General features: G+C 41.2%; 1 protein-coding gene across 8 annotated transcripts in view; it reads right to left on the bottom strand.

The window, feature by feature from the left end:
• Positions 1-14,234, bottom strand: part of LOC122573301 — a 90,700-nt gene that overhangs the window by 3,177 nt on the left and 73,289 nt on the right. The window contains exons 1-3 of one of the 8 annotated variants that reach the window (XM_043739492.1): positions 1,996-2,487; positions 880-1,020; positions 660-800 (exon numbers count right to left, since the gene is read on the bottom strand). The exons of the other annotated variants lie outside the window; for them this stretch is intronic. Of the exons in view, the coding sequence (XP_043595427.1) occupies positions 660-800; positions 880-1,020; positions 1,996-2,322 (609 nt within the window). The 5' untranslated portion in view covers positions 2,323-2,487. Of the gene's footprint in view, positions 1-659; positions 801-879; positions 1,021-1,995; positions 2,488-14,234 lie in introns of those variants that run through there. 8 annotated transcript variants of the gene reach the window in all.

Genomic DNA, 14,234 nt, shown 5'->3' with positions numbered 1-14,234 from the left:
TACGTGAATTATTATATGTCAAAGTTGCTTGTTATCTCGTCAAACAGAAAGATCGTTAATATTTTTCATATCGTTTGTGATACTTTTCTTTCATCTCGTTTCACGTGATAATGACGCTCGGGCCAATTAACAATGTCTTTAGTTTTGTCGATGTAGACGAGTAGAATGGCCGGAACCGTGTCAGCCAGTAGATTATACATCTCTTTTAACGGACCGCGTTAAATACCTTATAACTCAATTAGTTTCAATTTTATTCACTTCGAAAAATGTGGCGACTAATCTTAAAACGAATGACATTACAAAGTTTTACAGTTACTTTGAAGAAAACAATCTTAAAATCTGAAACGTGATGCTCCATACAGACTTCCAGGCGGTCTGAAATACTCTCTGTTTAAAATACCTCCTTAAGTATTCCGTATCTTTTAATTAAAAACAAATTACGTCGTATATCAATCCAATTAAAATTGATCTATCCTCGTTAGCTTCTACTTCTATGATTGTACAGATTTCTGATCGAAAGATGGCCTGGTTAACAGAATCATCTCTGCCACGTCATTGTGAGAAAAGGTTTGATTGGATTTTTCTGTCTTTCTTTTATTTTTATTTTTTTCGGATCTGGCCGAACCGAAGATCGACGTAATTAACGGCCGATCGATTACCTCGATCATCTCCTCGATTCGTGGACTCGCGTCTTTGATTATCGGCGGGATCCTCTGTCTCGTTTCCGGCTTCGAGCGTGGTCGATCCTCGATCCTGCACGAAGATCTAACAGATCCTGTCGACTCATCCTCCGCTTTATCCTACATCGTTCGAGCAACATATCGAATAATATACAACGTGTCTCTAGTAACGTGAAAATCACGGGATCTGATCGATTACCTCGATCGTATCTTCAGCTCGAACGGATTGCTCTTTCATCGCCTGAGGGATTGTACGTCTGCTCTCTGGCTTTGGTCTTGGCCGATCCTCGATTTTGCACGCCGATCTTATCGATCTGAACTCCTTGTCCTCGATCTTGTCCTTGCAGCCAAATTTACGTAACGCGTTATTACTAAACCAACGATGTCTAATGCATTCGCGAGCGATTCGAAGTTGTAAAATTAGATAGGGCGCATACACCATACGAAGAAATATATAAAACACGCAAAGAATAGCGTAAACGTGGGACATATTGTATCTCACATTAGTATTCGTTATGGCGTTTAGCGAATGAAACAAATCTTTGCTTTCACGTCTATAGTTAGACATTGGCAGTTTAGTCATTACGAGGTAGTTAGGATGTATTGTGTGAGCGATTTGTCGATTCGTGGAGTTTCGCGAAGCTCGTCAATTGTTCGCGTGAAAATTATTCACTTGTCTAATAAACGGAATAAAATTTGACGGGAAAGACATATTCCTTGTACTTCGAAGCATCGTAAATATAGTACTGCTTGCAAGCTTTTATGCCGAATAATAAGTACAATAACTAAATTAAGTTAAATTTGGTATAAAAACTTCCCCTTATATATATTTGCCACCGTGCACAACAGAATCACACGACATAGACGCAAGAAAAATTTAGAAACAAAAATTCCGGAAGAATCAACGAATTCACAACGTTACTGGTTGTCGGACTGCAGATATTTATGCGAAATTTAAAAATGCAAGAAGCAAGAAAATACACGATATCTATGTAAGATATCCAAAGTACTTGATAGTTAAATATTATACCTGTTTACGTTATATGCTTCAAGCCATGTTCATAAAAATACGAAGTTACATAAACATCCGCAATCCACTTGTTATATTATATTATTTTATGGATCAACGAGAGCAAAGACAGCATTGCAATAATCAGGAATTAGCAATTAGAGACGACGCCGAACTAACATTGGTATCGTCGAAATAAAAAGATGGAGCTTCGTAAACGTTTCGTTCCACGAATCCGCTAACACAGTGGTTGGAAACAACGAAAGGACACGTTCGAACCGAGGCTAGTTTTTCCTGATCGATTACCTCGACCGCATCGTTCTCGGCAGCCTCATTGTTAATCGAGCAGAGGATCTTTCGCTGGCCGGTTTCCTGTTTCGGTCTCGGTCGATCTTCCAACCTGCACACGCGCCTAATCGGGGCGGGTATCTTGTACTCGACCTTCTCCTTGCACCCGTACACGCCGATGCTGATCTTCGCCGTCGGTTGCACCGCCTGGTAACCCTTGCATCGCGCGCCATCCTGTTTCGTCCGGTCGATAAGCCGCCTCGTCTCTACCGGATTCAGATTCAGCTGCTCGATTATCGCCCGTATGTTCGACGAGATGCTGCCCTCGCGGTGAGACACCACCATGATTCCAGCGATTGCGGTTTGCCCGATCCTCGAATACTTGTCGATCCTAGCGCGACCTCAGGCGACCAGGATCGGCCCAACTCCCGCTGCTACGACGATCTCGGAATTGCCGCGAGAACAACGTCATAGGACAGCCGAGTGCTCGAGTTATCGATAGCGAAGTTTCTGGAATTTCATTGGGAATTCAGACGAGGGTCCTACGATTTTTCGAGCCACGTTCCTGGGATGCTGAGAATTACGGAAATCGAGATTCTGTCGAAGAGAAAATCCAGCAGCTTCGTAGCGGAATGGCACGTACAGCGAAGGACGAAAGTATTCGCGATCGACGTCGATATTCAGATTCCGATTATGTTTCGTATTTGATTCGTCCGAAATTTGTTCGGTATAACTTTGACCGCGTCGAAGAAAATATCGCAGGAGACATAATTATTACGATTTAAATTTTGACTTCGTATATATCGGATGGCAACCTTGCACGAATACAAAATTCTGTTTGATTAATCGTTTCCTCGATACCCCATCTGTAAAGGTCAATGATTTTTTGGTATTGATCGTATCCTAATACGTACAACCGTAAACGTGTACGTTCGAATCGATCTTCCGACATCTACAAAATAGATGAGAATTTCGTGATAATTCAACTATGTATCTGATTAGAAAATACACCAAACGATGTTTATCACAGATTTATGGATTCTCTCTTCGAAAAGCTTCTCTACCTTCTTTTACGATATCCTATTATAAAAAAAAAAAAACTTTCGCGAAGAAGGCAAACTTTCCAAACGATTTATCAATGCGACGGGGTCTTCTTCTAGAGCAATTTCGACCGCTAAACGCCGATCATTCCCCCCTCGACCATCGAAGCTTGAGAACACGTTCTCCAGGCCAGAACAATCGCGCTTGTTCCTAATTGCGTTAACGAACTCCTCGGCCTACCTAGTTTTCGCGGTTAGCGTATCGCTTTTCTCAGGATTTCACGACAGCCTCCAAGCTCGTCCTCCTTTTCCTCCGACCACTGTCGGGTTCTGGGGGACCGTTTCTCACGCGACCTTCTATACGATCCCTCTCGACAGAATCACCACGAAATTACTTGCCGCGTTTCGATTCGTGCGCCAGGTAGATAATCGGCTTGGGGAAAAGTCACGGACGCACAATGCGTAGTAGGTACGGTACGTCGTATCGCGTTTTCTGAGTTGTTGCCCGCGTTGTTTCGTGCAAACAATAGATAACCACCGTCTTATTATCGTGGTCGATTATACTCGACGAACGTTAAGATCCGACGTAGAAAAGTGAGTTTTGTCGCGTGAGCGTTCCACGCCTGTTTGAACTGTTCGATTATACGGGAAACATTTTATGGTTTCATTGGCAATGAGACGGAGGTTACGAGATATGTACCGTAAACGTACGTTTAGAAGAAAGTTAATACGAACAACCGTATGAATAACCATTTTAAACTCGTAACAAGTGTTGAAGATAGTCTCGCTGAATTCGAGGCTTATTACTATAATAGATAATTAAGTGTTACTTACGATTTCTCGTATTAAATTAAATTTCTCATTCAATTTCGATTCGTTTCAAACGAGGATCGTTACAGCGCCGATGAAATTACAAAATGTTTCGTGTAACGCATATAATATATTCATAAAAGATGTGTGCGAAAGTGTTCGAACACTTTCGTGAACCTGTCTACTGTTTGATTATTTATTGATTCTACGAAAACGTAATGAATATCGTTAGTTTCGTTAGATAGATAGCCGTTTGTTATTAGTTTCTCGTTAATTTATACGTTTCGCTAATCTTCATATACCGTTGCTACAAATTCATTAAATTAACCGAACTGTTGTTAACTGGCGTATATTAGTTACATGTAACGTACATAGTCAATATAAGATAACACGTTTGTGTAATTGAAGTTACACTCAATCTCGCCTGATATAACAGAGGCTCGATTATCAGTTCGTATACCTGAGGCTGAAGATCAACTTGTTTCTATAAATAAATTACGAACGAAGGTTCTACTATTGGGTTGGCAACTAAGTGATTGCGGATTTTGTCAATACCAACTAATGACAAAATCCGCAATCACTTAATCGCCAACCCAATATATATCTAAAATCGACGACCGACGCGTTCGAATGGAACTTGCGCTTGAATTTTGCTGCTTCGCCGTGCTTTCCGCGTATGGATAGATCGAATACGCAATCTCGTGCAAGAGAGTTCGCGGCAACAGCAACGTTCGCGGCAACAGCAACGTTCGCGCCTCTTCATCGTGATTCGAGGAAAGGTGTTGGGTAAACATCGTGGGCGCCCGACGTGGGCACATCTTTGGCCTGGATTTTGCCGAGCTCACATCCGCCGCTCTTCGATCAAATAATTTAATCCAATAACCATGCGAGAACGTATAAAAACTTGAAAGAACAGTTTTTTCCAAAGATTGCGTCATTTAGTTAGGTCAGCCTTGCAGAATGGGCCTCGAAATGAAAACTACGGAATCGCTATCTAACCAACTAATCGCAGACAATTTTTACATCAGAGTTACACGCACGCTACTAGTAATTAAGTTAAATTTATTACGAAACTATTATGAAACTAATATCGTTCGTTTCTTACAAAATATCACGTCGATTCCTAAAGACTCTGGTATTCATCGATTTGCCCCTTAACGACCGTATCCGTGTTAACACGACCTACTTTATCGATTGAATTTACGCGATACTAGGAATCCTCGTATCCCAGCTACGATAAAGCTTACTGGACGACACATCCCTCATTTTATTCCACCGACTGACATCACAGGAAATCCTTGCAGATAATGTGTTGCGTGTTCGTAAAAGACTGGGAAAGACGGGAAGAAGATTCGTAAAGAATTGCAAGATTATAACGCATCCTTATGCACTGCACCGTGTTTCCGTTTATACCACACTATAAATGATATATAAAAGCCAGTTGTAAAAATCTAGATTTGCTTTATAAAAGTATATCACATTGCGACCAACACCGAACACAGTTCTCATAATCTCCCATCCCATCGTTTTCGTACGAGTTGTAGACAATTTTTAGAGGGACCATGCTTTCTATAACGTCATTCTTTTGGCTATTTAATCATGACACGTCCAAATCTACAGCAAGATTCGGGAATTTTTTAGCGATTTTTGCAAAATAATTCGATTTACAAAATATCAAGACCATGTGGTACAAGTGAAGTGGCAATGTCATTAGCGAAGTTTTAAAAGCGAGAAGCTACGAGTTATCCCTCGCACAAATCACAAGCTAATCGATTATCCTGTTTGAAAATTAAAATTCCAAATCGTAAAATCAAAGTCTACGATTCGTAACTTGTCGATTCAGGGCCCGAATATCCACCGAAAAATGTCTGGTTGATCGATCGTGCTTGGAGGAAAACGTAACGCGCGAAACGTTTATCGGCGATCGTTCTATCAGCTGATTCACCGATCATCCTACTAACCGCGACACACATTTTCGTAGGACTCTGATCTTACTAAATTTCTCGGTGATTTTCCGTTCGAGTAAGCAAAATCAGATCGTTATTAACTTGAACGGAAATCGGTAGTTCGAGCAGGTCGCGAACCGGTGCATTTATTAAACGGTTGCGTAACGTCGTTCGAGTTTTCTTTCGCCACGGTGTCCCGACGTCACTTTCTCTTCTCTCGTGGAAAATTATTACGTTCCGTAATTTCCGCCGGACCCGGCGGCGCCGCGGCGCACCGACATCGCGCGTATCCGGTTGGAATGTAAGCGGACAGATCGTGCAGGTGGTAGAGGTGTGACCGAGCACTGAAACACCGGCGATTTTGCAATAACGGCCGATCGAAGGTGTTGCAGGTATTCGAATAGAGTGGTTGCAGTTGTAGAAAATCCGACGTTTTCGCCCGATTCGCTTTCCACCTGCTACGATATATTTGTAGAAAGGTACAGTAGTTTCTCGCTCGTCCGACAAATCGCTGAATAAGATAAGTTTGCAAGAGCGAACAATTTCGATAATAGAAATTCGCTAAATGTCCTCTCTACGTCTTGTTAGATCGAATAATGAAACTATGCTCGTGGAAATGTCTTTATCCGATATTTTTCTATTTCTCACGATACAGAGATCGATACTTTGTAAATATTCAAAGAAACTACGAAAGCACGTACTCTCATAATGCCAGAATCGAATGGAAAGACAGTTTTGACGCGAAATTGGTCGACGATGTATATCGAAAGTAAAAACTTGCTCTTCCGTAAAACATGAAAAATATGACTCATCGTGTCTTTCACCTGTGGTCTTCGTTTATTTTCAAAGAAACGTCGCATACCCTACATGTACGTTACGTGACAAGACGTAATATCAAGGGAAAGCCTACGATTTCGTAGTTAGTTAGGGGAACGAAGGCGATGAATCGAACTACCCGAGCGTTGTCGTTACTATTCGTTGCTACGGAGATTATCGACCAAACTGACAGCCACAATTATTTATTATCACTGGACGATTCAGTAGTCGAACCGCCGCTATATATTTCGATGAAAATTAACCGTCACAGACGTGGAACGTTGCCGCTTGTTATTCTTGGGCAATTTCTCGCGTTTCTCGATCAAAGATTACTAACACGAGGCAAGCGTTGCGCGTTGGTTGGACGTTGACGCGAAACTAACGATAAAAGTACGATAACAGGCTGCAGCAGCCTGAGATTAGATCGGTTGTCGGATGTATCGACGCTCCACATCTTCTCGTCGTTACCAAGATCCGATCCAGGATCGATCTCAGTGGTCCACGAGCTGCCTTCTTCCATGCCAGTTGGCCGGTCGCGTATCTTATTGTGTCATCATTCTCAATTTGCTTTATCGCTCGTGCGCGCACCGTTACTTTTGCTCACGCGAGCAAACACCTCGCGATTAACCGAAATCTTTCGCTTTTTTTCAAGTGCCTCGACTCCTTTGCCAGTGGAAATTTCAAATCGATCTTTATCGGGTTTAGGTTCGATGTACAGCGAAAACCATTTATCACGAAAGGTATCGTCTTTTATGGGAAGACGAGATTTATGGGCTGGAGGATTGTATCTTTTGACATGATAGAAATTAATAACTTTTACGATAAATGAAGATTACGGGAGTAAATCGTGACAAATATATTTTTGTTGGTTTTCTAATTTTGACGTTACTTCATGACTGAACAGGAGAAGTTTGATACGATATATCCACGTGTTTAGAAGATGGTTGATCAGTCGACGAAATCTATTTTAAGACGAGCGATATTTTGTTATAACGAGGATACTTTAAAACTGTCTGCAAGAGTATGCGAATGAACACGTATTAATTTAAAAACCGACTAACGAGACGATTTTCACGACGCGCGATCAATCGACGTCGTATCGAATCATAAAACTGCTCGCCTGTAGAAGATAGAAAATGTAATTTATCGCGTTACTGCTCTATATCTTCCAAATATAAGAAATAAGTAGCTTGACGCGTATAATGGTCGGTGTACGTCTTTTAATAAGAAACTCCACCTAACGAAATTTTCTTTTCTCCGTATGCGCTCGTTGATCCGCGAAGATTCGAACTGGAAGGTAATCGGCTGCGTCCGATGCCGCGGAAAACGAGCGCGGCTTTCACGGAAATGGAAAGTAAGGCAAATCGAAGAAACTGAAGAAACCGTAGATTCTCGACACTGAAACTCGTATCGTATCGGCGCGATGATTCTGCAACCGTACGTCTCATTAACGAACCCTCGTCGACCAATTTCGCTTTCTATCAGGTGATTCAACGTTTCACAGGAATTTCCTTTACAAATCAACGTCTTCATATTTCACGGTGAAAACGCACGCCCATACGAGATTAGAATCGTGTTGTACGTTCAAACTTTGAAATTCAAAGGCCGACCGTTCGATCGGGAATGTTGAAGCAGGTTGGCAGGATGTTGGAAATCTGGCACGCCACGCTACGAGCGACGTGCTCGCGTTTCCGTGCCATTGTCGCGCGATGCAGAGAGGGGCGAGGCGAGGGAGAGAGACAGAAAAAAAAAATACGCGGAAAGAGAGTAGACTAGTCGAGGAAGGAGCACGAAAATGATCCACGGCTCGCGTGAAAATGCATCATACCGCGACGAATCAGGAGCGTGGACGTTCGATGATTTCACCGCGGAACCTCTTGCGTTCGTTCTACAATACTGCACTTATCGTGTCGGTTCGCTGAAAACCGATAACAGATAACTGCACGCTTTGTACGGATCTCGCATTCTTCCTACGTTAGCGCGCGTACCTTTTTGATATTTTTTATTACTCGAACGCTTGGAAAATAAAATTCCAAGTAAGTTCCCGTTGCTTCGCATGTACGGTCTTTGCAATTTTTTCGATGTTAGTCGCGTTGGTTTTTCGATGAACGCCTTTGGTTAATAATTTGGATAAAACGCGTAAACGTGTGAAAATTGCAGGAATCATTATGTAACGTACTTTGGGCCAGGCGAAATTACTTTCTGATAGTTCAAGGGTTTTAAGTATGATTCTGTTACGTAATTTATCGACGATCAAGTACCACGCGATGAAAACTTTCTTCTTATCAAGAACAGGAAATTTAGGATACTTTTTACGTGGCTTTCTTTGAATTCCTAACGTTATTAATATGTGTAATTTTATTTGTACGATTGCTTCGAAACGAAATGTCAAATTTCTGGCGTGTACGCGTATCACGTTCTTACGTCGCTTTTTGAGACACTAATAACATTTTTGCTTTCCGCTGATAATTCGCTCGCGATATCGATCTTCCTGTTACAAGAGGATCATTTCCGTAAAATGATGTTTATCTCTCTGAATAGAACTCGACCTAAACTTTCCAAAAGATAGAACGTAGTAAACGTGGTAATGTGTACAACCTGGCACGAATCGGCGACAAATTGGCTGTTTAACAGACACTTTTCTTTCCTCTGTAATTGGACGGATTGAGAAACGAGCGTGAACAAAAGGCGCGAAGGAAACAAAGAATCGCGAGCCGAAACGATTCTAAACGTCGTTTCACGGGATATCGCGAAGACGAGGAAAAGAAACGCGAGGACAACCGGGTCGAATTCACGAGCAACGGCCACTTATCCGCGAGCACGAGCGATTACCGCGAACGCGCCGTGGTTTTCTTCTCTTTCTTCTTGCGACCTCGGTCACGCCGCGAGCGCGTCCTCAAGAACTCGTTCCGAGCGAAAGAGAACTCGCCCTGGCGTAGTGACACGCACGCGGAATACGATTTAAGACTCGCCTAGTTCTCACGAGGCCGAGCCGAGTCATTTCGTCATACCGACCGGTTAATTGCACGCCGATCCTCTATTTCAACGATCAAACGTTGCCGCTGTACACCCTGTTTTCCACCTTTTCCCCTTCCCTTCTTGCTTCGTTTTCCCTCCTCGACGCGCCCCTGAAATCTCGCTACCTCTTTGCATCCTGCAAAACTGTGGTAGCGCCCAGGCGCCAAAATCAACGATCGATCAACTCGTAATCCGTTCATCGAATATTCGTAATTGACGCTGGACTTGTCGATCGCATAGATTTTCACGAATGTCGATCTATTTAATGCGAACACCGTCGACGGAAGTGTATAGATAGTTAATTGTTTTAGTTAATATTTTTCAGGCATTAGGGAATAGCAACTTTTCCGTTGAAACTTTGTTCGGAACAAGTCGACGAACATTTGCAGCGATTTATAAAAATAGTTAAGCAAAAGCGACTATTGTAGCATTTCATTATATTGTTAGATGTTATTGTTATATTACGAATACGAAGTTAAAAATGTCGAAAACGGCGTTGATAAAAAGGAGAAGGTCTTCGCGAAATTTCATTGTGTATTGTGCAAGTTTCGTGATAAAAATTGTGATAAAAATAAAAATTATAAGACGAGATAAGGATTCAACGGATGATGACGTTTGCTAAATATTATTCGTTGAGAAGCAATGGTCAAACGATGTATATTTTTCCGATTCATGTTTGTCGTTTTAATTGCGACGAGATGAGAAACCGACAGGCTTGCGGGTAAAATCAAAATTGCGGAACTGCCACGTACTTCAAAAGTATCTCGTTCGCTTACTGTTAGAACGAAAAATAAAGCATCGTGTCAGTAAGTAGGTACAAAATGTGAAAAGAAAGAATTTCTAGCTGGTTCCCCTTAACACCGTTTTACCTCGGATTACCCTACTTTTAATTACAAGACGAATTATCGGACTTTCTTCGCGTTGAATGATCGTCCATGTGTCTCCCAAAAGAAAGCGACTCTTACGGTCGATTGAACGAACATATCGAGGACATCCATTAGGCGAATATGCTCGATCGTTTCACCTATCAAACACCTATCGCAGGAGAATCTTAAATTTTTAATATCAAAGCTAACGATCGATGTAATCCCGTGTACATTGATAGCGTGACATATGGACATTTTCTGTTTATCGTAAACCCATTTTATATCGATAAAAGCGGAAAGAATTTATTACAATAAGAAATATATAGATACCGTCAGACTTTGTTGATCGTCGATCGTACGAAGATAACGAATTTTATTTCGAGAAGAATTTATCGTGTATTTTGAAATTCTTTTCCAGATACTTGGAAAGAATTATTTTAAAAAAATACTGAAAAATATATCACTGTCGATAGATAAATTTTCATTTTGATTCGATATACGAGATACAATTGTATCACTCACGGAATGACCTGACAAAGAAGTCACCGTGTATTTTGAAACTTCTTTTTCGCGCGATGCGTTTAGTTCAACGATGCGTCGGCGCGTGTTACGGGAAAGTGAATCGAAACGAAAAGCTAGAAAGAGGGATCGATCGCGAAGATACAACGACGGAGTAACGTGAGATACGTCGTTGCTCCGCCGGATGAAAAATCTTATAACTAGTCTTATGTTTCAACCTCTGGCCTGAGCAGCGGTCGTCTCGTTTTTCAGACTCGCACCAACGACTTCGCCTAGTGAAACGAATACAAAAGTCGCTTTCGACGATGCTTGAAAAAATTTCCCGACCTTCCGTCGCTGTCCCAAGCTTTGCTACGATTATAGACCGTGCGAAAACAAGGATACGCATACTGTGACTAACTAAAATATTTACGCCTATCACGAAAGATCTTTACGAATCCGTCGCGTGTATTACAGGAAACATTTTGAAATTTCCTTGGCAGCGTAATGAAACACGGCTATCACGGTTCGAGAGCAATCTGAAAATGAAATTACGAGATATTTATTCGTTTCGAATCGAATCGTACCGTGTCATCCTGTAAATAGAATTTCGAAATCGTACACAATCGGAAATTTAACAGGAAAAGATAAAGAACGTTGAGAAAAAGAGGAGGGAAAATACATCGCCGATCAATTACTAATAGGACTTCTCTACAAAATAAATTACGATGTTGTAAAAAAAACAGGCCTATGATCTAAAACCTTCGACATAACGGTTTGCTAATATTATTGATAGACTGCGGACATTTATGCAAATTCACGTTTTTATGAATACAATTAAAGAAACGGCACTTGGATAGAAACTTGTCATAGTTATTAAATATTTCAAAGACCATTACTCTCTGGGCGTTTTGTATATCCTTGCATGTTATGTGTATTCCGTACATTTTGTATCTGCAAATTTTCTACAAACGCATGAAAATCCGCAGTCTAATTACTATCGTTAATGAATTATTATCGTGCAGGTAATAAGGTGATTTTTTATTTTCGTCCATCGCACGAACAATCGTATCGCTTTCGTACAGACCTAATAAATAATAGCTTTCTATAATTCCGTACGATGACAATCTCGAAACTGGCATAAAAAAGGGAAGAAAATAGAGAAGAAAAACTGGAGATTGTCGATTTGTTCGTGATTTCTTTCTGCAGTCCATGGCTCATTAACAGTGATACTCTTTTCTACGTTTTGACACCCTATACTTTCACCTTTTCAATTTATCGATGCTAACGAGCGGATTAGAGCGTGCTTTCGCGAAATATTTCAAATCTATGCACGATGATGGATAGCATGGAATCTCCATGAGTTCTCTTTTCGTCGAAACGGATATCGTCAGTAAATTGAGCAACGGTCCTCTTACGGTTCTTGCGATTCCAAAGGTTTCGCGAGAGAAAATCGCGCCAACGACGAACCACGTCCCGTACGAACATGGTCCGTACGACGAATCCGTATTCCGCGGTCTTATAAATATTTAAATCGCGGCTGAACGAGGCACACGGAGTCGACGAAACCCGGTAAACACGTCGTGAAGTCAACGACACGGCTAAAACGATCGTTTCGTCGATCTCTTTCAGCAGCAACGCCAACCTGTCTGCCAAACGAATGAACTATCTGAAGGAAACAACGAAAAGACGAATCGCAATAGTAAAAATAATTGATTCAGGAATAAAAAGTTGAATTTTGAGTATCTAAGAAACAACCGTTGGTCGAAGAAGAAACGACGAAATTTGTTTTGGCAAAGGTGCCGTTATCGTTATTTATGGAAATTTCTTTTTCGCCTGATGTGTGAAATTAAAAAACAAGCTTTCTCCAACATATATGTATATATATCTAAATATATATATGATCTTGCCGATTTTAATATCAATGTAGGTTCAACGTAACACGTAATATCGTTTGTTAAATTTCCGAATCTTTTGACGAATATCACAAGAATGTTCACAAGAAATCCGTTGTTAAATTTGTAATTTTTTTAGATACGCGAGAGATCGTTGTAGCCTTCGTGAGTTTGATATATGGGCCACGTTGCACTTTCTGTTCGATCTACTGACGTTTTAATTACCGTACTATTGACGGTGCACGTGACTCGAGCTAAAGGTTGCACGAAAACAGCGCAGCACTCGACGTGTTCTATTACACTCTAATAGCTTCCTCGAAGCTTTATCGCGCGAAACTAAAATTTCAATTTCGCTTTTAAATCTACCATGATCGTTTTCCTCTGTATTCTTCGAACACACAGACACCGAGTGTATTGTCTAGCCAATGCAATTGAAATCAAATAACAACATTGCTATGATTTTCATACTTGTTCTATAAATATGCGAACAGTGCAAATTTCTAAGTGGCATTTTAATTATCAATAGAAACGTAAATGAAGTTGAAATTTCCGATATAATCTAATTCACCATTTTCCAGAAAGTTTCTCCATTGTTAATTCGAGGCTCAAGCAATCTTGTTGCTTCATCGACGCGGAAAAAGAAGATAATTTCGAGGATAATCGACTAAGAAGCCAGGAACGTCTAAAAATCGTTTTGTTTTATCCAACTTTTCCAATTATTCTTTTTCACCATTCTCTCGCCACTTTCAAGAAGATGCAAAGATATAAAACCGTTGGCTGGAAGAAAAGATTCGCCGAACAACTGTTACAAAATTAAAAAAAGAAAAAAAGGAGGAGGAAGAGATGCAGCGGCGGCCGTTCCATCGAGTGCGTACGTTTACTGAAGCGAAAGAAAAGGAAGTACGAGGAATGGAGGAAGCATGCTAATTTCCATCGTCGGCTCGTACCGACACCGAGAGTCGTTTATCCGCCTTGGAATTGACCGATCGATGCGGTCTGATTGCCAAACGCGTCGCACCCGCTGCTCCTGTACCGCAGGATGCAACGATCCTCGAACGTCGTTGCGTTTCGCGGGAATACAATCGCGAATTGTCTCTATTTTGACGTCGAACTAACTATTCCGCTTTCTAAACGACCGTTCAAACGGATTGGAACGCGTGTACCGTTCGATTCACGGCTGTCAGATTTAGGAAAGCGATTTTCGAATTAGCGCGCTCGTTGCCATTCAAATATACACAGGTGGACGAAAGTTTTCGAACACTCGTGAAAACGTATTTTATATGCGTCACGCGAAACGTTTTATATGACACGCGATACGTAAAGCTTGAGCTACATACGTAGAAGATACAAGACAATTTCAAAAGCATT

The sequence above is a fragment of the Bombus pyrosoma genome, linkage group LG2 (assembly GCF_014825855.1).
Source record: "Bombus pyrosoma isolate SC7728 linkage group LG2, ASM1482585v1, whole genome shotgun sequence".
In the NCBI taxonomy this organism is placed as follows: Eukaryota; Metazoa; Arthropoda; class Insecta; order Hymenoptera; family Apidae; genus Bombus; species Bombus pyrosoma.
The sequence above is the reverse complement of the archived record's forward strand: the minus strand, read 5'-3'. Positions and strand labels throughout refer to the sequence as shown.